Source organism: Fusarium solani (genome assembly GCF_023522795.1).
Source record: "Fusarium solani strain SB1 chromosome Unknown bctg00000003_1, whole genome shotgun sequence".
Classification (NCBI taxonomy): domain Eukaryota; kingdom Fungi; phylum Ascomycota; class Sordariomycetes; order Hypocreales; family Nectriaceae; genus Fusarium; species Fusarium solani.
The window spans coordinates 523,985-548,784 of NW_027072154.1; the positions used below are offsets into that span (position 1 = coordinate 523,985).

Genomic DNA, 24,800 nt, shown 5'->3' on the forward strand with positions numbered 1-24,800 from the left:
TCATGGTCGCACGTTCAGCATCAGTCCTCTTCTCCCTCATCGCATCAGCTCTCGCGGCATCGGCAGGCCTTCCCTTCGTCATCAACACCTGGGGAGGAGACTTTACCGCAGCGACCGATGCCACCTTCCTCGCTCTTCAGCGCGATGGCGCTTCATCTCTCGATGCCGTCGAGATCGGCTGCTTGACATGCGAACGCAATCAATGCGACGGAAGTGTAGGGTATGGAGGTTCACCAGACGAAAACTGCGAAACAACGCTCGACGCAATGATCATGGATGGTACCACAATGAACTCGGGAGCTGTCGCTGCTCTTCGTAGGGTTCGCGATGCTATTTCTGTTGCGAGACATGTTCTTGAGCATACGACGCATTCTATGCTTGCGGGGGATCAGGCGACCGAATTTGCGCTTCAGAATGGCTTCAAGGCTGAGAATCTCACCACTACTGGATCTGCGGAGAAGTGTCGTGCTTGGAAGGAGGACAATTGCCAGCCGAATTATCGAGTCAACGTGAGCCCAAACCCATCAGCCTCTTGCGGTCCGTACGAACCTCAATCGGGAGACGTTTTGGGTCAACACTCGAAGCAAGCCTCACACGACACACTCTCTCTAATTGCCCTGCACTCGGACGGTTCAATGGCAGCTGGAACAACTACCAACGGCGCATCTCACAAGATCCCCGGGCGTGTCGGCGACGGGCCCATCGTGGGTAGTGGTTCCTACGTCGACGGCGACGTCGGAGGATGCGGCGCCACAGGAGATGGAGACGTCATGATGCGATTCCTGCCTTGCTACCAGGCCGTTGAGAACCTGCGACGAGGCATGTCGCCGACAGAAGCCGCAGAGGATGTGGTTCTGCGGATGCTGCGCAAGTATCCAGACATTTCGAGTGGGATTGTGGTGGTAGACAAGCATGGTGAACATGGTGCTGCTGGCAGCGGGTGGACGTTTACGTACAGCTACAGAGGGGGAAACCTGGACAAGACCCAGGTTGTCACGGTGCCACCTTTAAAGGTATCGACACGGGGAGAATTATGATCGTACTTACATAGAACCCTTTGACCATTCACCCCATAGACAATGCAAAGACTGCGCCCTCAAAGGCTCCAACTCCCCCCAGTCTAGACCCATATCGCCAAGTACCCAAACCCCCCATCTTCTCCAACAAGCATCAACTGACTCGGATGCTTCTCCGTACGCTAATTTACCCCGCATCATCATTTCTCTTGCCCCAGACAAAGTTAAAATGGGTCCAATGTCCATGCAACTCTCGTCGACAAGGGGTTCAATCCATGCTTCACCTTTTTCTTTCCACCCCTCCTGCTGCTGCATAATGCCGCCCTCGGGTTCGCGAAAGGTTTCCAAGACGAGACGGTCACAGAAGAGCTGCACGGTAAAGCCACCTTCTCTGTGTCTTGGGTTCTGCTGACCGATCTTAGAATTGTCGCTTAAGGTATGGAGGCTGTAGACTACGCTCGCTGCAGACCATCTGCTGATTGATGTCGTGATTCTACGCTCTTAGACACGTGAAATGTGAGCTACTTGGCATTCAATGATTGAAGTGCGCTCACATCCTCTAGGCGACAATACCAGACCATGCAATCGCTGCGCCAGGAATGGAGTCGAGTGTCTCAACGAATGGATCCGCTTCAAACACCAACCACCCAAGATTCGGTATCACCTCCACTCAACACCGTTACTGGCTATTCTGCTGACACTCTCAAGTCTCTCGACGGCAGCTAATGCCACATCCAACGAGTACAAGTTCTCTGACGACCAAACCTGGTGCTCACTAGATGGTGAGCTTGAGTTTGTGGATGAAGGAAAGAACCTGCAGTCCATATACCAGACTGAAGACGCACCCGATGAAGGAGGTGAAAGCTCGCAGGAAGACTCTGAGCAAGTCACTCCTTCTCGTGAGATTGGCCATCACGGCACACCGGACCATCAGCTCAACTCTCTCACACTCGATGCTGGGCCATATCTCTCTAGTTATCACGACTCTACGTCAGAAACGAGTTGGCCGACAGATCTGTCGAATACCAGACTCCTGGAACGACCCCCTTCACAGCAACACGATAGCCCAGCATCAGGCTCGGCCGTTCACTCATTAGGCGAAGCGTTACCTCTCCCTCCCATCGACAGCTTCAGCCCACTACCCACCCAAGAAGTCGGAGCACACTGCTCAGAAGCAAACCATCCCACCTTCACAGAAATACCCGTCTACCACGACATCTCAGTCTGGCCCCTCAAAGATCCAACCGAAGCCAAACTAATGCGCTACTTTATCGAAAAGATCGCTCGCCGCTTCGACCTCTGCGATCCAGAGCGGCATTTCGCGCTCGTTGTACCGTGGAGGGCGGCGTTTTGCCCCCCTTTGCTGGACGCTGCTTTGGCGTTGAGCGCGAGGTGTCTCAGCAGGACGTCGGATTTTGACTCTTATATATCGAATAGGTATTATCAGAGGTGTTTGAATGCTCTGATATCGACGCTTGGGATTGCGGATGCGCTGAAGAATCAGGATCTGTTTGCGGCTGTTGTGCTGTTGAGGACGCTGGAGGAGATTGATGGTGAGCCGGTCCAAGACAGCTTAAGGGAGACTCTAATGCTTTGTGGCAGGGCCATTATCTGGAGCGGACTCGCAATCGCACTTGCTTGGCGGTCATCTCTTTGCCAGTGCTTCAGCGTCAGAATACAGCTCCATCCTATGGTCACCAGGTGTGCTCAGGGAACCTGACAGACTCACAAGTCTACGACGTGCAGCTCTCATTGTCGCATTCCGTCAAGAAGTTTACATGGCCTTTGCTTGCCAGCGGCCTGTTCTTCCGGCATTCTACCTCCCCGAAATTGACCGCTGTCTCGACAACCCGACCGACGATGGGACATGGACTAACCGAATACTCTTACACCTCGTCGACGCCCTAAAGTTCTGCTTTGGAGATGAACCCATGAACCCGGACCAAGCCATGGAGAAACACAACGATCTATTAAAATACGCAGAAGAGTGGTACGCCAAGAAACCGCCCAGCTTCAACGCCCTCTTCCTCGACGAAAACACGGACAGAAGAATCGCCCCCGACATCTGGATCCTCTCCGACGCCGCAGCAACTGGCCTCCTAAACTACCACCTCCTTCGCATCCTCCTCCTCTCTTTCGACCCTCACACGCCTCGCGTCGGTCCATCCCGAGCACGCTTCCTCAAACAGCAGGACAAAGAGATAAAAGAGGAGGTGAAGACGTGCATTGGACTTGCTGAAGGGAATCCAGAGTGTGCGCCACATTTTGTGCTTGCGAGTTTGGGGATTGCACTTGCGGGTGATAGGTTTGAGGAGAGGTGGGAGAAGGACGAGTTGATGGAGTTCTTGAAGAGGGCGGAATCTTTGCATGGTTGGAGTACATTGGCTGCGCAGCGGCATTTGGCTGAGGCTTAGTGTAGCATGATCTGACTATAAGGCAAAATTAAGGCATATTTTTAGATGACCTATGTACATTCTGGTAACTGAATCATCTAATTGACGTCCTGCGCCAACTCGTGGTGCCCATTTTCAGCGTATAGGATCCTCCTCAGTCGATCTCCCTCAAGTTCTACGTCAACTCTAGTGAACAAGGCGATAATAGGAAAAGGCCATCAATTTCTAGTCTCGATGCTTCAAACAACCAACTTTCTCCCCTCGCTATGCTTTTGTTGACAATGCTCTAAACCCTCCTCCAAACCTTGACCGGCATCTCCTTTACCAACAAATTCGTCCCTTCATCAAGCTCCGGCGTCCAGTCCTTACTGGGCAATGCCATACCATATCTATGGACAACAGTAGCAAGCAAAACAGTCTGCTCAAGATACGAAATATTCCTTCCAATACATCCTCGCGCGCCTGTGCTAAACGCAATGAACCCACGCTGAAGTTCCTGAGCACCCTCGCCGAGCCATCGTTCAGGTCTGAACTTTTCAGGCTCGGGGAACACTTCTTCGTCACGGTGGGCTGTCCATGCAGAGATGCTGACTGACGTTTCGCCGGGGATGAATTCGTCGCCGACGGCACATCCGCCTTGGGGTGTACGGCGGGGGAGGTTGAATGTGACGGAGGGTGTGATCCGAAGTGTCTCGTCGATGACGGCGCGGAGGTAAGGTAGGTGCTTTACCTTGGCAAACGGCGCGACCTCTTCATCCTCGTCAAGGGCGGAGTCAACTTCTTCTTGCAGCTTCTTGAGAGCGCCTGGGTGCTTGAGGAGGTGGTACATGGCGTTGTTCATGGCGATAGCCGTTGTGTCGGAGCCGGCGTTCATCATGATAGATACCTCTGCAACAATCTCGCCCCATTCCTGGTTGTTTTGACGCCCGTTCTTATCTTCCATCAAAGCCTGAAAGAAGTCATCAAGCTTCTCACCAGCACGGTACCGGGCAAGCCGCTTCGTCGCACGATGGTACACGATATCATCAAACTGATCCCCGAGACGAAGCATGCGACGAAAGTCCTTGGACAGAAGACGTGCGAGATACTCGTTGGTCTTGTACCAAGAGTAGCCCCAAACAAGACGGGACTGTGCAATGGCCGTGTTGTGAAGACTTTCGACAAAGTTGGCAGTATACAACGTGCCATCTCTCTTCTCAGCCGTACAATCAGCAGACCCATTATCCAAAAAGCCAAGCTTCTCCGAGAGACCAATGTCCGCAATAGCTTCAACAGTGAAAAAGTTGGTCCATTTTCGATAGTCAAAGGTAAGCTCGTCTGGCTGGGGGTCTGCAGATGTCTTGGGAGGAAGAGTACAGGCGGCGTCGCAGGCCTTGATGAAGCGCTCCGTCTTGTCGGCCACCTTGTATTCCCAATCTTCGAGGTTCTTGATGGCGTAGGCTGAAGAGAGGACTCGGCGCTTGCGGGCGTGGTCGGCTTTGTTCACGACGTCGGCGAGGTGGGTGTGGGATCCTCCTGTCACGACGTAGAAGTGATCTTTGGTGCAGGGTGTTCCATGGCCGTAGATGTCCTGACACTCTATTAGTAGCTGGAGTAACTATAGAGGCAAAGGACTCACCTTGATGGCTTGGACACCAGAGAAAGAGAGAGAGTTAGGCCCTATCCGAACTACAGGATACTTCTTGTGCAGCTCTGTAAGATGCTTCGTCCTGAAGCCTTTTGTCGCTTCATACATGAAGCCCAGGTCGGTGATACCAGCCAAGGCATTCATAGCAGGGTACTTGCGGAAGCCCTTGGGATCTCGGAGGTAGAGCCATACCGGGCTAATGACAAAGTAGTAGACAAGAAAGGAGAGGAAAGAAACGGAAATGACGACGGCATACATGCTGGCTGTGCAGTCTTCGACTTGGATAGAGGTTGTTGATTCAAGACTAGACTGAGCAATGACCAGCGCCATATATACACAAGATTTGTCCTCAAAGATCGGGATTTCATTCCATTCTAGACAATGTTGCGAAGATAGCATGTCTCGGGCTCTCCCCCACGGGGTGAAAATGTCGCCTTCGATCACCATCTCGGAGCCATTTACCTCGTCAAGCCTCGACACTACGACCAACTCCCGTTCTGATATCGGCATTCTCTCAGGCTGTGGGGAATTCAATGCACGATGCAGATGCAAAAGCAAGTCTAGATCCATGACGACGAACCCCCTAGACACTTCAAACACGGACCATCCAGTCTGAAGCCATCCCGGTCCTTGACACTGGTCAAGATGGAAATTCGACCCGAGATCCTTGCTCGGTCCATGCTCCGCACTAGATCCACACCACCTTCGGCATCTTTTTCCTCATCAAAAGTTGGAGATGGTCTAGACAGGCTTCTTCCCCGCGTCTCGAAGTGACTAACGATTCAAGTTGCGTCATGGCTCACCGGCACGCGGGCGTTGCAGGACAAGGGAAGGAAGACGATAGCTAGTCCAAAAGTATTGGTATATCTTCATCTCAAGTTAGGTAGAATGATATAGCAGAAGATAAATAATGTTTCAAAAATTACGAGATTATTAACCATTCTTATAACATAGATGATATTTTGATGCATCTCATTGTAATTTAGAGCAGAATGTGAAAAGGCTGAGGAATATTCTTTTCCCTTGGGGCATCGCGACAGGGCAGAAAATCGATCCGGCGAGAGCTTCGACATTCTCTTGGATGACATTTCTTACCCAAATCTCACGTAGCTGTCATTCACGTCCCGGGCACGTACATCCAGACTGGTTGGCAGCGTCGTCGGGGAGTCAATAAAGGCGCCCTCGTCCTTCTATACCTACCTCCGCCTCCATGCGACCATACCATGTCCTCGGTCCCGCCCTTAGTAGCCGCTCAGGCGACTCTGGAAGATCACTTTACCCTCACTCCCGTCAGACGTCGGTACAAGCGACCATCCCTACTTTGTGTAATATCGGGATCTCTTCGGTGGGATGGCCCCTTGCATCGAATCTCGCGATGAGGCGTGGGCGTGAAGGTGGCCCAGTCTAGTATTCATGTTCTTCCTTGACGCGAGGCCCTCTCCGAGAAGCATTTAGACTCCGATAGATCTCGTTGGACATGGGAGGCGTCCAATGCCGAATGGACCTGCAACTCAGCATGAGAAGCGGCCGATGAAGTTAGGGGTAGTCATGAGCGGAACAAATTTCCCTGTCCACAACTTGGCTTGTATGGCAAAAAGTCCCGGTGTCTTCGCACTTGACGCTGTCTTGTCTGGCTAGACCATGAAGACGAGCTCTGACTTGGGAGCGAATTCCTGTGGGCGCCGGGTGGGAGGATTCATGCATCACTCGGCTTCATCATTATCTACAGAGCCTTGATTATATCTCGCAGTGTTTGTATCTGTAGTTCACATCTTTAAAGTGCTACATGCATTGACTTTCTCCACACTTTGGCTCTCTCCATAAGCTCATTTACCCAGTTTGCAGCCAAATTTCATTGCGTTTACATATTTTTACAGCATTCTTCATCGACCTACTGTGACTCGCTACTCAATCAAACCACTAATAGACTCAATGTCACAATCTGAAGCCATTGCCACCTAAATCTCCCAACCAAGGCGGGAAAAAGTGCCTCATCAAGCCTCCCTCTCCGAAAATTAAACCATGTCCGCCCTACCCCATGTTCCATGAGTCGTGTCCGATGGCCCCATCTTCCCCGGACCCCAGGTCTACCCCGAACGATTGCGCTCCGGGGAAGTAGGGGCATCTTATTCCAGGGCATATTATTGGCTGGTGTGGTGAGGTGATGGTAACGGTTCAATCGATGTTGGAGTATAAGAAGGGAGGTGAATCTCTCTCCACTGGTTCATGTTGATCAGAACCAGCTTCAAAGTATCAACAGACCTCGTTTTCTTCTTCCTCCTCTTCACTTCTACCTTAAATATTCTTCTAGTCCTTGATCAACTGCTCTTGCCGCAGTAGCTCTCCATCATGGGTTCAGCATCAGATACTCTCGAACCAGTCAAGACTGGGGACAAATACCATGTCGCAACGCAAGAGCACGTCTCCATCCCCATCGACTCCGAAGTCGAACCATACGGACCTGCTGGTACGCCATTACTACCTTCTCACTACTCACTACTCTAACACATCGTCTAGGTTTCCGCGGTCTCTTCTCCTCTCCCTACGTAGCCCTTTGCGCTGCCTTCTCTGCAATCGGCGGCCTCCTCTTCGGCTACGATCAAGGCGTTATCAGCGTCACGCTCGTCATGGATCACTTTTTGGATCGGTTCCCTGAAGTGGCAGACGATGCTCCGGGCGCCGGCTTCAAGAAGGGCCTGATGACGGCTATGATTACGCTTGGTGCCTTTATCGGCGCTATGAACCAGGGCTGGATAGCCGACTGGGCGTCTCGCAAGAGATCTATCATGATTGCTGTTGTCATCTTTACGATTGGGTCTGCTCTTCAGACTGCAGCTCTCAACTTTGACATGCTCGTCGCCGGACGATTCATCGGCGGTGTCGGTATTGGCATGTAAGGCAGCCCTCTTCCGGCGGAGCAGGATCAGCTTCACCGACTCTCCAACTTTCCTGCTAACTCTAATTCCCCCAGGCTCTCCATGGTTGTCCCCCTCTACATCGGCGAAATCTCTCCCCCGAAATCCGCGGCTCCCTCCTCGTCTTCGAATCCCTCTTTGTCGTCCTCGGCATCGTCATCGCCTTCTGGATCACATACTCGACAAAAGACATGGGCAGCCACTGGTCCTGGCAACTTCCCTTCCTCATCCAAATCTTCCCCGGCATAATCCTCGGTGTCGGCGCCATCTTTCTCCCTTTCTCCCCTCGCTGGCTCGCCTCTAAGGGTCGTGAGGAGGAAGCTTTGGAGAACCTCGTCAAGCTGAGACGACTTCCGGAGAGTGATCGCCGTGTTAAGAAGGAGTGGATCGAGATTATTGCCGAGGCTCGTTTCCAAACCGGGGTTCTTGCCGAGAGGCATCCTCTTCTTACGTCCCCTGAGAACAAGACAGTGTCTAGCGCCATCAAGCTGGAGATCGTCAGCTGGACCGACTGCTTCAAGGCCGGTTGCTGGCGTCGCACCCTTGTAGGTGCTGGGCTCATGTTCTTCCAACAGTTTATTGGAATTAACGCCTTGATCTACTATTCACCCACGCTCTTTGGCACAATGGGCTTGGATCTCAACATGCAGCTCATCATGTCGGGTGTATTGAACATTATCCAACTCGTCGGTGTTTTCACTAGCTTGTGGACCTTGGACCGCTTCGGCCGAAAGACGATTCTTCTTATCGGCAGTGTCCTGACTGTCATCCCTCTCGTCATTATCGCCGTCACGGTTGGCTTGTTCTCTGATAGCTGGCCTACTCACCGCGCCGAGGGATGGACCAGCGTTGCATTTTTGCTCTTCTACATGCTCATCTTTGGCGGCTCTTGGGCTCCTACTCCTTGGGCTGTCCCTGCGGAAGTCTTCCCATCCAGTCTGCGAGCCAAGGGTGTCGCCATCTCTACCTGTTCAAGTAAGTCCCCTTCCCCTTAACACTCACACATGTATAGAAGCTAACGCTTTAAAGACTGGATCAACAACTTCATCATCGGCCTCATCACACCTCCACTCGTCCAAGCCACTGGTTTCGGAGCCTACGTGTTCTTTGCCGTCTTCGGTCTTCTATCCTTTGCCTTTGTCTGGTTCTGTGTGCCCGAGACACGAGGCAAGACTCTCGAGGAGATGGACACTGTGTTCGGAGATCGCAGTGGCGGGGATGATATTGCCAAGAAAGAGCATGTGCTGCGGGAGGTTTATAACGAGAAGATGAGTGGTGCCTCGACTCCCAAGGAATAGCTTTTGGGTGGCCGGCTGTGTAAGGGGGCTTGTTATCATTCGTCATGATCACATTCCGGTGCCCTTGAGTGAGGAGACATCCAGGCTCCAGCAGATATAAGGAAATACTACCACTTGCACCTACCCCTCATATTATTCTTGACATATCTTTTAGCTAAGTTCAGATATAAATCTTCAAGTCCTTTAGGTAAGCTTTTTCACCTCGTGATTGATATGACATTCACGGCATTGGGTTTTGATACCGTCATGTATTAATGACTGTGTTTTTTTCTGTTCTGGTTGATGGCTTCTTGTCATCATTGCAGACAATAACAACGGTTAGGTTCTACTGCCATATAAATCAGAGACGAAAATTGAGCAAACTAAGATCCCCTTCCCTTTCCAGAGCCAAACTCCTACTGCATTTTGACCATGTCGTCTTAACTATGACTAAAGCAAATGCATTCAAACTCGGACTGTTCTCCATCGATAGGCGGAAGTCGCAATGCCCACAACGGTATGGGTTGACATGGATCTTTCATGGTCTTCAAGTGTCGAAACCCCATCCGACCTGGTCGTTTTGTCCACCAACAAAGCGCATCAAGCTGCTCGCACCTCTGGCAGCGTTGAAGCGACCGCCCTGGAAAGCAGCTGCAGCAACGCCCAAGGCAGCTCGGGTATCAACCTGAGGTTGATTGTTGTTCTGCTGCGCTTCTCCCCTGTCTAGCACCTCGTTCAGGTAGTCGTCACCCGCCAGACCATCGTATCGGTCCAGGCACAGCTGCTTGATAGCAGGGCCGTACCTACTGGTCCACTGCTCTTCGCTGACAGTGGTATACCTCTTCTGACCCTGCTCATTAACCTGAGCGAAAGGCCACTCGGCACGGACGACCTGATACCGCTTAGTGGTGAAGAAGAGTACAGGCCAAGCAAAGATCCAGAGAAAGGTGAGGTAGAAGATCCAGCAGATCCAAGTTGTCAGCCGCCAGGTGTTGAGTCGGCTGGACGAGTAGATGTCGACTGCTCGGTCGGCGACAGGGAACTCGATGGTGAGTTTGCCCTTGTAGTTTGTGCTCCTGATCAAGCCTGTGAGACGAGAGCGGAGCTGCTCCTTGTCCATACCGGTGACGGTACGAGTTAGACGGAATCTGCGAGGACAAGTTAGCTGAGATGGACAGGCAGATGCGATGCACTTACACTTTGGTCCCTGTTGCATTGGCACAGTAGCGATGACACCACTCCTTGAGGGTAGGCTTTGCGTGGCCAACCTCAATATCGCCCTTGACTCCAGGTGCGCGTTTCTTGAGGATAGTGCCCCGGTACGTCTTCTCCCCACCTTCCGCAGTCAAGAGTTTCATCTCGTTCGGTCCATCGGGGTTAAAGTTGGGCCACAGATAATTCCGCAGGCTAACCATGATGCGAAAATCCGTCACATCCTCACGGCTCTTCTTTCCGTCCTTGTCGCGCTTTGTCTCCTTGTGTGTGCCGACGATGTGAATGTACGGCGACGGAGGGAGTCGAGCCATAAGTTTGATCCACGACCCGAGAAACTGAGGATCGGCGTCGGAGCGCTTGTCCTGCAGGTGGATCACCTCGTTCCCGATGCGGGTGCGCTTGTTGCCAATGCGATACGAGGTAAAAGCGAAATGGGACTCGGGCTCGGTAACACCAGTCCAATACAAGTCTTCGTCCTCAGCATACGGGTTTCTGACTTGGGGAGCAGTGGGCGGTGGCCTTATGGTGCTGTTGTCAACAGGAGTGTAAGGGGGAGCAGCATCGTCAGCGGCATCTTCAGCGACGGCGTCGGTGTAGGCTTCGCCGTCCGTCGTGTGCATGGACAATGCATCGGGATCATCGCGGAAACCGCTGCTTTTGGGACGAGGACCACTCATGATTGAGATCTGTACTTGGCGATGATTAAATGATGGTCGTGATGTGAGAAAGGCAAGTTAAATAACGCGACTCGAAACACGGGTCAAAGCTCCTTTTTTAGGCAGCAATCCTTCCGGCGATTCCCTAAAAGAGAAGCGCCGTGAATTGAACGCGAAGCGCTTATTCTGCATGGGTACGGCGTAGCTGCTAGAGCATGCAACCACTAACACAGCACAACTCGGACTAACTGGCTCAATCAGAACACGGAGGAACTGAGATTCCAGGAAGTGTTGAAACCGAGATGTTGCTGGGCTGAGGGCTGGTGTTGCGCGAAAGCTGAGCCGAGGTTGACCCAGTAAGCAGACAGGAATGAACCCCTTGGTTAGAGTCACGTGCTGCTTCTCATTTGCCTTCTGAGGAGTTCATAACGACATTTATTTGTTACATCATCTTTCGCTCTAATAGAAGCATTCTGATACGGTCAGTATCACGATAGAGATTTGTATAACAAAGTGAGAGGTCAAGGGCCGTGATGGATGGGTGGGTGGGCCTCCCTGTTACCATGGGGATATGATGTTATGATGTGTATATTGGGTTTTTTGGTCTGGTCTGAGCCCGGCCCCTAATGGCGCTGCGGAGCCAGAAGACAGCCGGATGTGTCAGTTCCCATATGTGCTACTGATTAGGTAGGTAACGAGGGCAATGATAGATAGAGTGTAGGCGATTGAGGTCTGGGGACTTGGATCGACAGCGCTCAACTAAGCCACGCAGCAGATGCCCATCTCCGATTACCATAAGCCTGTCCACTACTCCATACCAGAACTAAGCCGCCTTTTCCTTCACTATCCCTGGCGATTGGGCCATGCAGCGAGCTACAAAAGGGATCGGCCAAGCCAAGCGTTGGGTAGGGTCGCTGACGATCTCATCTTCAGACGTGATAAGATCAACGACCACAACGGCGATGTAGCTTCCAACGGCTGTGAAGATGTGCCACCCATCACTCGTCAGGACCAAGACAAAGAAGCAATCAGGGCCAAGTTGCAATGAGCATACCATCCATGCAGTTCCAGGAAGAATGCTAAAGCTAATCCCAAAGCGTTTCTCGCATCCGTCAAGTAGCGGCATGCCAATTCATCAATCAGCCAGAGAAAGTATCCAAAGCCAAAGCACCCTCGAGAAAGTGTCAGCTATGATTCACAACTAAAAGTAAATGGAGGGACCTATCACTTACAGCAACCGAAAAGGGAGATGTTCCGAAGGCTTTGTCTGATTTGAGAATCGAGGACGTGTTGGGAGATGATCTTGAGCGCCCGATTTGCAACAATCAGTACTCCCGAGGCAAATGTGACTGCATGGAGAACGAATTCATCTAGAAAAACGTGTGTGACCATGACAAGGGTGAAGAGGGATAACAGCACCATTCCTATCAACATTGTGCGCCGGGGGCTGGCCTTGAAGGTAAGCAGGCGATAGACAAGCGGAGTGGTCAACAGATGCATGGATAGCTCATCGGCTGCATTCAAGATGATTAGGGGGAGGCTGGCAATCGAGGCAGGGAAAGGTGCGTACACATCTGAGTGTGGTATTTCAGAGTCATGTGGTATCCGCCAGAGCAGATACCTACACCCATCAATCCACAGTAGAGGAACAGGCGCGAGCCGGCTGGGAATTGGGAGGAACTGAGCAAGCCGTAGAGTCCGTAGGCAACTGGTACGCGTCAATTCCTGATGATGGTAGGTTGATGCGAGGTGGACGGACCGTAGACGAGGCTGCTGAGTGTATTGATGAACTCAGCCACATATTGAGTCACCACATAGTCCTAATCCTCGTGAAGTTGGTCTGTCAGTGCCTTTGACTGTTCGGTTCGGCGGGCAATGAGATGGGTTTGGAAAGGTACCTCTTCACAGAAGCTGTATTATTGTTAGTGGACGGATGAGCCGGAGGTAAGCTAGACATACTTAAGATAGGAGGTCTGAGGACCCCAAAAAGGTGTTGCCATGGTCGATTGATTGTTTTCTGGACCTTGAAAGCTGACGATGACGTTGACGGTGGGTGGATTACAGCAATCGGACTTGTTCGATGCCGCTTTGTCTGGTTGTTCTTCGGGCCTCACTTCTTTCTATAAACTGACTCTGGGCGGCATAATTCAGCAGGAGTCCAAGGCAACACAGAACATATGTACTCTCTTGCAGAAGGTTGTTGATATGTGAGCTTCATTTTCAGAGCCTGCTTTCAAGTGCTGTGGCATTTGTATGTCGACATTCGGATGCCTCGGGCCGTCAACTGGCGGCGCCACCGGTCCTCCCGACTGGGTCCCTTATCTTTACATAACAGAATGGAGAGGAGGGGTTTATGCAAACTTAACCGGCGGGCATGCAAATTCGAGGTGCTGGCCGAAGCAGGCTGTCTGTTTCATCAGGCTCTAAAGTCATGAGTGCACCTTGGTTAGTCTCAACTCTCAGCCAACGTCGTCTTAATTTGGGTTGCAATGAGGTTTGAGTGAAACTTGTCCCACACGTTTTCGGTCAGCGGTGGTCAGTGGTGGTCTAGATATCAGAAACACCGACTTAGGCTGAAAGATAGCGTAGCCAAGTTGACATGAGAGAGATACTTGTATATGAGGCGAGCAGCGTCTTTGATCCTTCGATTTCGCCATCTATGTAGCAGGTCCACCACCTTGAAATAAATATCAATGTCAGCTATATGTACAAAAGATCAATTCCTTAATCCGGCGGCAGTTACCAGGTGCCCCCCCCCGGTCATCCCTCTGAAGCCCAAGAGTACTGCCCATTGCTATGCTCATGATACCAGTCCCCGTGACTGGCACTGTACCTCCAATATCCATCTTGAGGTACGTCCGATTGACCAGAAGAACTGGCATAAAAGTTGCCAGCAGCGCCGTCATGACTATAGTATCCTCCGCCCGCCATGCAGGATTGACTAGTGCTACCAGCCGAGTAGTAGTCGTAGCCACCACTCTGCCCTTGATAGCTGCCATACTCGTCATGCCCCCCACCTTGGCGGCTGCCTCCAACGCCGGTTCTGAAGGCCTGGTCAGCCTCAGGTGATGGGGTGCGAGGTATGTCCAGGGCCCACCGAATACTTTCCTCAAGGGCGGGATCTTGTTTGATGACCTTGTCCAAAAAGCAATCCTTCCACTCCTGGCTGAAATTCCGCGGTGAAGCCCTGACTTGAGCCCTATAGTCTTCAGACATGCAGACATATACCAGGTCGGTGTGATCATCTCGAGTCTCACGGCCTTGATCTTTGCCACCACAAGAGGCCTGATCGCCAGTGCTTGGCATGACCAAGGTTTCAAGGGGCCCTGTTATGTCGCTTGGGATCAAGTGGCCTTCGGCTCCTTTGGGTTTGAGGTCGAGTTGGAGCAGCTGCCCCTAGACATCAACGAAGATCCTAGCGACATCAGATGCCCACTGCATTCGATTGGTAGGTCAATAGACACTACATGCGAGTTTGCGTGTTCGTCAGAATCGTCTATCTCGCTCCCTTGGATCCGTGTCATTTTTTATCCTTCGCCACCGGGTTTTATACCTGCCCTTCTTCATCGACTCAATCCGCCCTTCCTTCTCCGAGACGATGGCATTCCACAGCTCTCGATAGTTGATCCTGACGTTGAGCTCACCCAGCCTTGCGGCCTGGAGCTCAGCGTTTTGCATTTTGGAAAATTCAACTCCCTTGACCTGCAGGTCGTCAAAGTCGATATTTTCCTCCGCCCACTCCTCATCCAGATCCATTCCGTCAATAAAGTCAGCTATATTGCTTCCGTTCTGCAAGACGAGCAGGGACCGTGCAAATTGAGGCATTTTGGGATAGAGAATGCCCTTTTTGCTGATGTCGCAGTTCTCCATTTCAAGATTGATGAAGCAGCGAGATGAAGGAGTGAGGAAGAAGAAGTAGCCGACACCCTTCAGCTGGAATGTGGGATTCAGGTGGCGAAGGGACTTGACCACCGGCGGGAGCAGCTTCACAGGCTCATACAGGTCGTTGCCTCGAAATATCTGCTCAGTATCCTCAACCTGATGAGCCGGCACGCAGATATCCCATTCCTTGAGGTTGATTAGTGTCTTATTGACTAGAAGGGGACGGAAGTGAGTTGGACGAACCTAGGTGACTCTCCCGGCTCCATAGTAGCGCAGCGCGTTCACGTCAACGACGCAAGCCGGTATTCCGGCGACTTTGAGCAACTTGATCACCTCTAGGGTTTCTTCACCGCCATGTGTAATACGGCCTCGGGCGTCCCTCAGACCGGGGAGTGCTACCTGGTCTTTGACAACAGGCAAGGAGCCTGACATGTTGGTGTTGTGGGGCCTACTGTAGTAAGACTTGAGGTGCGATAGTATGAGAGTTCGATGTTCCGTGGTCGGCGTCATGTTGGTTATAACCTCTCACAATCCCCGACTTTACAAAAGAGAACTCAACCCTTTCAGGGGCAAAAATGAAACTCATGTATGTTACACGTGGCGATCTCTCCCGCCGGGAATTGAACCCGGGTGACAAGCTTGCATACTGACCACTATACTACGGAAGATGATGGCTGTTGAGCAACCATTGTAGCGGATTCGATGCCGGCCGGATTGCCAGGGTCCCTTATGCCCCGGCACTAGCTCATTGTGACTAGAAAGTCATGTTATCTTCTTAGGTGGCCCAGCTCCCTATATGGCTGGCAGTTGCCACAGTTAAGTTGTCTTTCGTTGCTAGGAATTGGGGTGCAATAACTGGGAATGACGGGTTGAGGGAGAGATCAAGCTTTAGACACGGGGATCACATTAACTTGTCCTCGCTCGGCAGTAGCTGAGCTCTCTGGAAAAATGAATAAAATTGTATTTTGCTTTGGTTTAATCATTGGTCTATGTGTTATCGCAATTATGTAAATAGATTATTCTGAAGTTCTGCTCTCCCGGCTCTCTACTTCCCCTAGCATGCGCCATTGATCTCAGAAACTTCAAACTTCAAGGGCCTTGAACAATAACTTGCGAGACGGGTCAGGGATTGACTTGACTAGGAGTTAGTAACCTCTCATTTTCGGATAGATCCATCAACTCACCATGTGTGCAAACTCAATGTTGGGATATCTCTCCGTGGCATCCACCAACTTGATATCATACTGCAAAATCGCATTCGCCAAGATCATCTTGATCTCATTCGCAGCAAAGAACCTCCCGGGGCAGGCATGTCGACCAAAACCAAAAGTGAGACTGCTTTGGTTCACACTGACAAACTGATGCAGCGCCGCTTTCTCGGCTGACCCTTCGTCCTTGGTTTGCTGGCGGAGCTTGTAGAACCTCAAGGGGTCGAACTTGTCGGCTCTGGGGAAGACGGCTGAGTCGGCGCTGATGGCGACGGCGGGGATCTCTATTGTTACGCCTTCCGGGATCTTTTGGCCGTTTGATAGAGTGAATGGTTGAAGAACCTTGCGTTGAAAGGAGGCTGAATACTGTTAGAGAAAGGGTATGGAACAAGGCATTCTGATACTCACCCATTGTGGCAGGGTGGAGACGGAGTACCTCTTTGAGGAAACTGTCCATCTTCTTCATGTTCTGCAAAGCTTGGCTAGTGAAGACACCAGAGGTCTGCGAGAGAGCCTCGCGAATTTCAACTCGAAGTTCTTTTTGCACGTCAGGCATAGCCGCCAGGTCGTATAATCTACCACAGTTAGCGTAAAACTGGAAACAAAGGCAGGAAGACAAACGCGTTGGTGGCAGTTAGTGTCGTCGTATGAATAGCTGCAAAGGTCAGACCGAGCTGCACCTTGGCGAGGTTCTGGCTGTTTTTATCAGGAAACTTGTCCTTTCTGTCCATGAGCCACTGGAGCATGTCATCCGGCTTCTCGACGGAAGGATCGGCTACGGTCTCGGTCCTCTTCTTAACGATTGGATTAAGAAACTCCTCAGCCTCTGCGATTCTTTGGTCCAGGCGCTTGACCGCAGGCAGCCTCGACGCAAGGAACGGTCGCAGCCAAGGACGCATTTGCTGCACGGCGCGTTGTGCGCCCATGACCTCCATGGTGTAGTTGATGGCAGCGTCGAGGTACTTTTCGGACCGGCAGAGCTCGGGGCCGATGAAGACGCGGCCTGATACCATGCCTACGATGCGGAGGAGGCTGTGGTGGATGTTGACTTCTGTCCAGTCATCGCAGGATGGAATGGAAAGTTGGAGGGTTTCTCGGACCTCCTGGGCGATTGTGGGATTCAAACGGTCTACAGATGATGAGTGGCGTGTAAGACAGGTAGTAAGTATACTCACTTAGTGAAGGCGTCAAATCTCCCTTGATGGTGTGAGGAATGATGGGAACCGATGTCTCGATCTTGGTGTACTTCGTTTCCATCGTCTAGATAAAAACCTACTCAGCCTCGGGTCATGTGTGTGGATTCGAAGCTGTACTTACCTCGTCAACGGCGGCATCCATGCTCACAACAGAATCAGGCAGCTTATGCAGTTCTGGAAGGAATTTGGGAGAGATAACAACGATCGGGGACGCTGAGCATGTCAGATATCTGCAAAGGGTTACTAGGTATCCTTCAACCTACATCTGCTGGTGGTGATCATAAAGACCCCATCTTTGAACTGTTCTCTTGTAAGCATAGGATCAAGATCTGTGAAGGTAAGGTTGTTACCTTTTGGTATCCGTCGGAGTAGAGCTTCCTAGCTCCGGCTAGATATGCCATTCTTCGCTTTTCTGCATTTCCATCTCCTACGACGGGGAGACCCCATAGTAGAATGGTACGATTGATGGTTGGGCCGAAAGCAGCTGTGAGGCAGACAACTACGATAGCAAGGAGGGTCGGCCACCGGTTGACGGCAAGGTCGATGAAAGACTGGATGTTTCCCATGATGAGCGGTATGCTGGTGAGGAAGAAAGATGGTTACTTGTGTCAACCTCAGTCGATCCGGGCAGAGGCGTCCTATTTATCACTTCTTGAAACAACATGACACGGACGTCTGGTCCCCTTTCATACTTGATCGGCATCTAGAATCTCTCTCGGGGAAATCCCTACTCGACGCCTTGTTGCGTCACCAACTGCCGTATAATAAGGCGAGTCTGATTGGTCAATTTTATCCGTCGTGACATATTTGGAACGGAAAGAAAGATTCCCATGCATAACTATGGACCGGATTGGAAAGCGGCAGGGGTTTGATACGCGTCTTCGTGAGCTACCGAAAGTCTAGCGCCTCGCTATCGCTCATGTAAGGGGTCTTGCCGTTGATTGTAACAGTACGAGTCATGGACTAGGAGTGTTTCGAAACTAATAATGATAATCAGGAAGCTAAGCCCTGCGATAAGCGTACATGTCCTACTAAAAGTAATACGTAGACAATTGCCGTGTGCCGTGCCACGGTTAGAAACCGAAAGCGAGACCGAGACCGATGACGGCGACGATCTTGAACCGTCACATCCTGGCTCGTGCTTTTTTGAGTTGCAGATACTACACAACACGGTGGCGGCAGATGCAACCACGGTATGTGGAGCATTTGACGTTTGGGGGAGGGATTGGGATGATCGTTTATCGGATCGGGTTGACGGTCTGTAATAAAAGTCCGAACTAGCCAGGTTGATGCAGGCAATGTTACATATATAACAGTTGAAACCCCGTCGTGATACACGAACTCAACATGTGCATAGTCCGCATGTTGGACGGTAAATCAGGCGCTGGTGCCTATGGCGGCGCATCAAGGTGCGAGTGATTGATTGGTTCAAGAAACCTTCTCTTGTCATCACCTACTGCTCATCAGATCTACCGAGCTTGAGTGAAAGATTGAGGTGTCCGAATCCTAACATCCGAGACATGGTATCAGTTCAGTTCAAGTGTCGACCGAAAAACAGGGCTTCCCTCTGGATCACACACCGCGAGATGGGTTGAGAATAGTCGTATTAGAAAAGTATTGTAGAATTAAACCCGTGGGCCCGAAGTAAATACAACTACATCAACATACCCTGTAAGCATAAAGGATATAGCATCTAGACAACCGAGGCATTCCATTCAACCTCGCTGTAGCCGTTGGGGACATCACGAGCCATGCCAACGGCGTAACCCCAAGTGTTGTGCGGAGTGACAAACAACTTGGTCATGGTAGAACCAGCCTCATCGGGGTAGCACATCCACTCGAAATTGTCCCTATTGCAGTTCTTCCAGGGTGCAGTGCAGGTGACCTTGCCTTGGTTGAGGCCACAGCTGAGATAGGCGATGTAGTCGCCGGCGACGTCAATGTTTTGCTGGATGCAGTTGACGAGGTATGCTGTTCCGGCGGGTTGGCCGTTTTCGCCAAACGTTGCGCATACGTATGTGTCAGGGTTTGATGTCTTGAGGCGACCAGTCTCGGGCTCGATGGAGAAGAGCTCGACGCTGGCGTCGCCGGCTTCGTAATCAAATGTGATGAAGGGTGCGCGGCGGGATGCGGAGAGGCGGGTGTCTGCTGCAGGGCCACCGCCGCTGGCGATGACATTGAAGGTTGGGATGGGAGGGGGGCCTGCGGAGGTTGTGGAAGTGGCGGCTTCTGTGGTAGAGGTTGTTTCGGCTGCCGAGGTCGTTGAGACGGAGAGGGTCGTGGAAACATCGGTCGAGACGGAGGCCGTGGATGAAGAAACCTCGGTTGAGACGGTCGAGGAAGGTTCAGTAGAGGTAGAGACTGTCGATGAAGAAGCTTCGGTTGCAGAAGCTGATTCGGATGAAACTTGACGAGGTCAACAAGCAGGGAAGCCTTGAAGGCATTCGGAGGTAACTCACCCGTAGTAGATCCAGGCCTACAAACAGCAGCAGCAACCATATCAACACAACAAAGGCCCAAGGCCACCACAAAAGCGTTGACACGCATTCTCAAAAAAGCGAACGTCAAAAAATGAGTGACTAGAGTTGGGATGCAGAGAAGAAAAAGCGCCGTGGCTTGAAAGTGGCGGCGGCAGCCGTTGGTATTTAAGGAATGGCTTGACAGGGGCCGAGTCGATAGTTTGGCTGTTGGAATCGATAGTTTGCTTCTAGCTCAGGGACACTCTGACGGCTTTAAGCCACTTTTGGCACTAGAGGCGGGTATCGAGAGGTTGTTTTTGGTGCATTGGGTCCGATTGGCAAGAAGGCGTCTTCGAAGACAGGGTCTTTACGTGATGCGGCTGATGGGGAGGGTTGGTCATCTGTTGGTGATGAAAGGTCGAAGATATCAGGTTGCTGATTTGATCACATCACTCGGAGAGCCCAGGCCACGATAACAGAGGAACTGTTGTCAACACAATATTGGTATCATAAAATCCAAGGCCACAACAACACCGTCAAAACAGAAAGTGCGCAGTGTCTGGCGGGTCTAATGAAATGAAAAAAAAGCACGTTTGCGGGTCTCAACTTGAGAACAGGTCTTGGCATCGCATCAAATCTGGATGAACAGCAAGGGGATCAGCTTTTAACCCACAGGGGTGTTTCGAGGAATAGAGTAAGAGAAGCAAACAAGGCATACCTTTGTTAAACAAGTGAAGCATGAACAGGACGTAATCGATGCTGCAGCAAACCCCTAGGCATCCAAGAGAACAAATGATGCACGTTGTCTATTCATACACAGCTTGTCAACTCAACATACTACCCCTCCATCTCCCCCGGAAGCTCCTCTTCCCACTCATCATTAGCATACGCACCTTCCAGAGACACAGCCCTCTTCCTCCCGCCACCCCCATACAGAGCCTCGAGCTTCTTGGCATCCATAAACACATTCTGCATCTCAGCGCGTAGGTTCTCCTCGTCCGTGTCGCCGTCGCAGGCTCTGACCCTGAATCGGACCACGCGTCTGCCGACGCCGGATGTTAGGAACGGTTTGATGCGTGAGATTACGGTCCAGGCGAAGCGGGCGAAGAGGTATTCTCGACTTCCAGAGACGAGGCATTTGATGGGGCGGTCTTGGTAGAGGGCTGCGAATTCTGATTCTCGGGCGTCCAGGACATGTAGGACATATTCTGTGCGGAATTCTCCATTTGGTTCGCGGTGTTGTTTTGGAACGAGTGCAAAGACGCTCTGGTCAAAGCACACGTACAGGTCCGCCTTGAGAGGGAGGATATTATGTTGATCGTCCAAACTGTGAGATCCTCCGCCATAAAGCCCCATGCCGTTTTTGTTAAACCACTGCTGTTCTTCTTTGGGAATCAAGTGTGCCCATGTGAATGCGTAGCTCGTGTTGGTCACGGCGCAGCGCTTGGTGTGGAGGCCAAGTGACGAAGTTGGGGCGATCCACCATTCCGGGAGGTTATCATGGGGGAACTGCCAGTCGTTGAAACACGGCACCACAGCATATCGTTCTGAGCTGTGTCAGTTCTGATATTTGTCAGAAAGAACGTTCATATTACCATCATCCTCGATAAAGAACCAGTAGTCCCTCTCAAGCAACACCTTTTCGTCATCCGCCACTATATCCTGGCCCTTGTCATCCCTCGCAAGCCTCCCCTTCTCAAAAGCATTATTCGCAACAATCTGACAAGCCGTAAGAGCTGTCCGATAATGAACCCCGTAGGCGTTATCCTCGGCACTATAATCAACGCGGGGCAGACAAAACAGCAAGTTGAGGGGCTTCAGATAGCCAGGGTGATAGAAGCGTATCTGGTCATAGTTGAGATTCCTGACCTCGAGGGAAGACACTGCGGATAGTGAGCGAGGCATTTGGGCGTGATGACGTTTGAGTGGGAGCAGGGGTTGAAGGTGACTGTGACATTTTTTTTTCGGTTTTATGAGGGTTGTGTGTGGTCACACGCGATGATGACGTCGTACGGAGACGCTAGAAGCGTCGAAAACAGGGCATTATCTGGTTCGTCGACTGATAGCGCCCGATGTCTTGTGTACTCTAACGAGCCTTTGGCGCCATTGAGACTGTCACAGTTCTCGGCCGAGACTAAATTTTGAGCTCTTGTAGTACTCTATCGATATAGCCTCTATTTCTGTTAGTATCGACTATCGAAGTTATTACGATTGCGACTATCCAATCGTTGAAACTTTCCACACCTCGGGATACCTCTCACACCAAACGAGTCCGGTTTGACGCCAGATCGCTGTATCTCGCTCCAATATCGGAATAATGCCCATGCACACTGATACTTGCCTCCCATGTGACAATTTTCATAATCCAATTCGCCGTCATCTTCGCCGTCGGAATCTTCATCCACCCACGCCCCTGGCATTGGAGGAAGTTCGATCATATTCCAAAACTCGCCAACCTCTCCCTCCACACAGGGATCCCATTCAAACATCCAGTCCTGAGGATTCTCTCCGTAGTTCAGTACCACCAGTGATGGCCCAAACTCCCGTAGCCGGGTTCCTGATCGTAATTGCATGTCCGTACCTCGACAGGCCGAGAGTTCGATTCGAAAATATTCTTGTAGGTCTAAACCTGCTTCTGCCAGGTCCTCCATCCACATTGACAGGGCTTTTGACAACCACTTATTGAACGCTCTCGTGGGCAAATTTCTCCATTTGATCTTGGCCAGGGTACCACATAGCAGGGGCAAACGACCTTGAGACAAACACGGAGGCAGAGCGACCTCCTCTGGACCAGCGCCAGCGAATAGTTTCCTGGCCAGTAGGCGCCACAGTTCTGTCTCAGCTTCATTTAAGAGCGCATGGAAATATGCCCAGGCGAAGTATCCAAGGTTTGTTCTCCGAAGAAAGTCTGGTCTGGCGAAACCTCGAGCTAGCATGTTAAGTGCAGTCTTTGGGTCAATCAGATCCCAACGAAGTCTGTCAGTAATCATCCGACTGCTTTCTTGAGGCGGAAACATGCTGAACTCTGGGCAGGAAAATCTGAGGTTCAGTAAGGTTGCAGTAATGTCCAGGTCGAATATTTTAGCGCCTGTGTCGGGAAAGTCGACCAGGCTGCTGAACTCTTCCCCCTCTCTACAGAGCTCTAAGAATTCCATTTTGGCCTCATCATCGTATAGGTAAACCAACGCCATCGCGTAGATTACGAGTTGTTCGGCGAGAATATCACTGACCTTAAGACCCATAGCGTGTAAATGTTTCGTGATATGGTTCTGACGGTTGAGTATTGATAGCTAGAATTCGTGAGTCTTGTGGAATGTAACTCGAAGGGCAAAATACCTCAATCAATGTTTCGTCCATTTCATTGACATCATATAATGAGGCTTCGTTTCTATCGAAAGCCTCGAGTATCAAGTCGGTGCGTCCTTCCTTGACAAATCTGAAAATGGGGCTATCGTTTGGGCGAATGTTCCAGTTCTTCAGCTGGAACTTCCATCCATCGTACGACCGATAGAACTGGAAGTCCCAAGTTTTTTGTAGTATCCAGCGGGGCAATTGCAGTCTGGCTTGATGAACTAAATCCATGTCAGAACAGCTGTGGGTGGAAATTATCGGGGGTCACACACCTCGGACGTTTCTACGAACCAAATGAGTGCATCTTTCGCTCTCTTCCTCCTCCACTCTATACGCGAAACTCCCTAGGAGGCCTGGCTCTTTCCACGGCATGCTCTTGATAGTAGGCCACCAGTTTCTGCAGCTTGGAGCTCCGTTATTAGATGGTATTTCTGCAATAGCTGTGGCCTCTGGCGCTGAGCCTTCATTCCAGTCTGGGTATTCGCCCAGAGCAGATTGTGCCACACGCTCTTGTTCCTGCAGATTTTTCCACTCGGCCATAATAATAGACGGTTGAGCTCTCGTCACCGCACTAACCAGCTGTCAGTCAGCGTTTTCCACATGAAGGGCCGTCAAACATACATCAAGTAGGTTTGCTGGGATAGAGAAACCAGTTGCAGTGCAAACTGGAGTTGCTGTTGATGCTCTTCAAGAACATCCTTCTTCAACCTTACTTTGAGCTGTGTAAGAAACTTCTTACTCTTTCGGGCTGACGCGATTTGTTGCTCCATGTCTTTAATTAATGATTCGAGGGTGCCCATGGCTTTCTGTGAATACTCCAGACTTCTTTTGGCGGCGGTGTCGTTTCGGACCATTTCGCGCGTTCGTTCGAATTCAGATTCCATTTCCTGGATAGCCGGAGCTAATATTTCCAACTGCTCGATGCATCGTTGGATGCTTGTGGGCACATCTTGCACCTCATCCCAAAGACGCTTGAGTTTGAAGGTGCTCGTGCCCAGCTTGCCCGCCACCCCGACGATGGCGATGATGCTGGACACGACACCAAGGACTTCTGCCATCGTGGCGTCGCGCTAGTAGTCATAAGTATGTGGCCAGTGTCGAAAACAAGAATGAATATGAGAATAGAGATGAGGAAGATCAAGACGATCAGCTATGGGGGGGTTGTGGGTTGAAAAGCAAAAAAAGCAAAGGTTGCGGGGGCGTCAGGCAGACCGGGAGAGCCTGATGGCCAAGCGACCCAAGCCTCAGCTTTGCCTGCAGTATCACGCACCTTATCACGCGTGGGCAGCTGTGAGTGGCAGAACCAAAGGTGGCTTGGGGGCTGAGCGGGTGGTGCAGAAATCAGGCTCGGCCATACACCGGCAGATGTCTTGTCAAGGTCTCTTATTGGATCCGTTATAGTTACTAGTTTCGCAATGTATTCAGAAGCGCAGCATTGCTTGGAAACGATACTTGGAAACGAAGTGAGTATGCGTTAGTTCCCCCAAGTTGCCTGATATCGGGTGGTGTCCATTAGGGGTAGCACCCTCTGTGCTATGCTGCGTTAGAATTAATGTAGCGGTTGTATTGATACTCTCATATTCAACTTCGTAGCTTACTGCTATG

The 24,800-nt window shown here is 51.2% G+C and overlaps 6 protein-coding genes across 6 annotated transcripts; 2 read left to right on the forward strand and 4 right to left on the reverse strand.

Moving 5' to 3' along the window:
* Nucleotides 1-2: 2 nt before the first annotated feature.
* Nucleotides 3-3,430, forward strand: MRS44_005724 (uncharacterized protein; the record flags this gene model as incomplete). Its single annotated transcript, XM_065621505.1, has 5 exons — nt 3-998; nt 1,052-1,193; nt 1,580-1,673; nt 1,725-2,569; nt 2,619-3,430. The coding sequence occupies 5 exons, from the start codon at nt 3-5 to the stop codon at nt 3,428-3,430; spliced, it is 2,889 nt and encodes a 962-aa protein (XP_065477577.1).
* A 265-nt stretch (nt 3,431-3,695) lies between these two features.
* MRS44_005725 (uncharacterized protein) lies at nt 3,696-5,294 on the reverse strand (the record flags this gene model as incomplete). The annotated part of the gene is made up of 2 exons (XM_065621506.1): nt 3,696-4,979; nt 5,028-5,294. 2 exons carry the CDS (start codon nt 5,292-5,294, stop codon nt 3,696-3,698), a joined length of 1,551 nt encoding a protein of 516 aa, XP_065477578.1.
* Nucleotides 5,295-7,385: 2,091 nt separating this feature from the next.
* MRS44_005726 (uncharacterized protein) lies at nt 7,386-9,249 on the forward strand (the record flags this gene model as incomplete). Its single annotated transcript, XM_065621507.1, has 4 exons — nt 7,386-7,503; nt 7,554-7,915; nt 8,008-8,926; nt 8,981-9,249. 4 exons carry the CDS (start codon nt 7,386-7,388, stop codon nt 9,247-9,249), a joined length of 1,668 nt encoding a protein of 555 aa, XP_065477579.1.
* A 526-nt stretch (nt 9,250-9,775) lies between these two features.
* Nucleotides 9,776-11,120, reverse strand: MRS44_005727 (uncharacterized protein; the record flags this gene model as incomplete). The annotated part of the gene is made up of 2 exons (XM_046279852.2): nt 9,776-10,376; nt 10,426-11,120. The coding sequence occupies 2 exons, from the start codon at nt 11,118-11,120 to the stop codon at nt 9,776-9,778; spliced, it is 1,296 nt and encodes a 431-aa protein (XP_046140708.2).
* A 2,739-nt stretch (nt 11,121-13,859) lies between these two features.
* Nucleotides 13,860-15,491, reverse strand: MRS44_005728 (uncharacterized protein; the record flags this gene model as incomplete). Its single annotated transcript, XM_065621508.1, has 3 exons — nt 13,860-14,397; nt 14,653-15,167; nt 15,267-15,491. 3 exons carry the CDS (start codon nt 15,489-15,491, stop codon nt 13,860-13,862), a joined length of 1,278 nt encoding a protein of 425 aa, XP_065477580.1.
* A 572-nt stretch (nt 15,492-16,063) lies between these two features.
* Nucleotides 16,064-17,951, reverse strand: MRS44_005729 (uncharacterized protein; the record flags this gene model as incomplete). The annotated part of the gene is made up of 8 exons (XM_046270378.2): nt 16,064-16,114; nt 16,166-16,548; nt 16,598-16,764; nt 16,811-17,318; nt 17,365-17,449; nt 17,507-17,598; nt 17,649-17,685; nt 17,736-17,951. 8 exons carry the CDS (start codon nt 17,949-17,951, stop codon nt 16,064-16,066), a joined length of 1,539 nt encoding a protein of 512 aa, XP_046140705.2.
* Between the last annotated feature and the right edge of the window lie 6,849 nt (nt 17,952-24,800).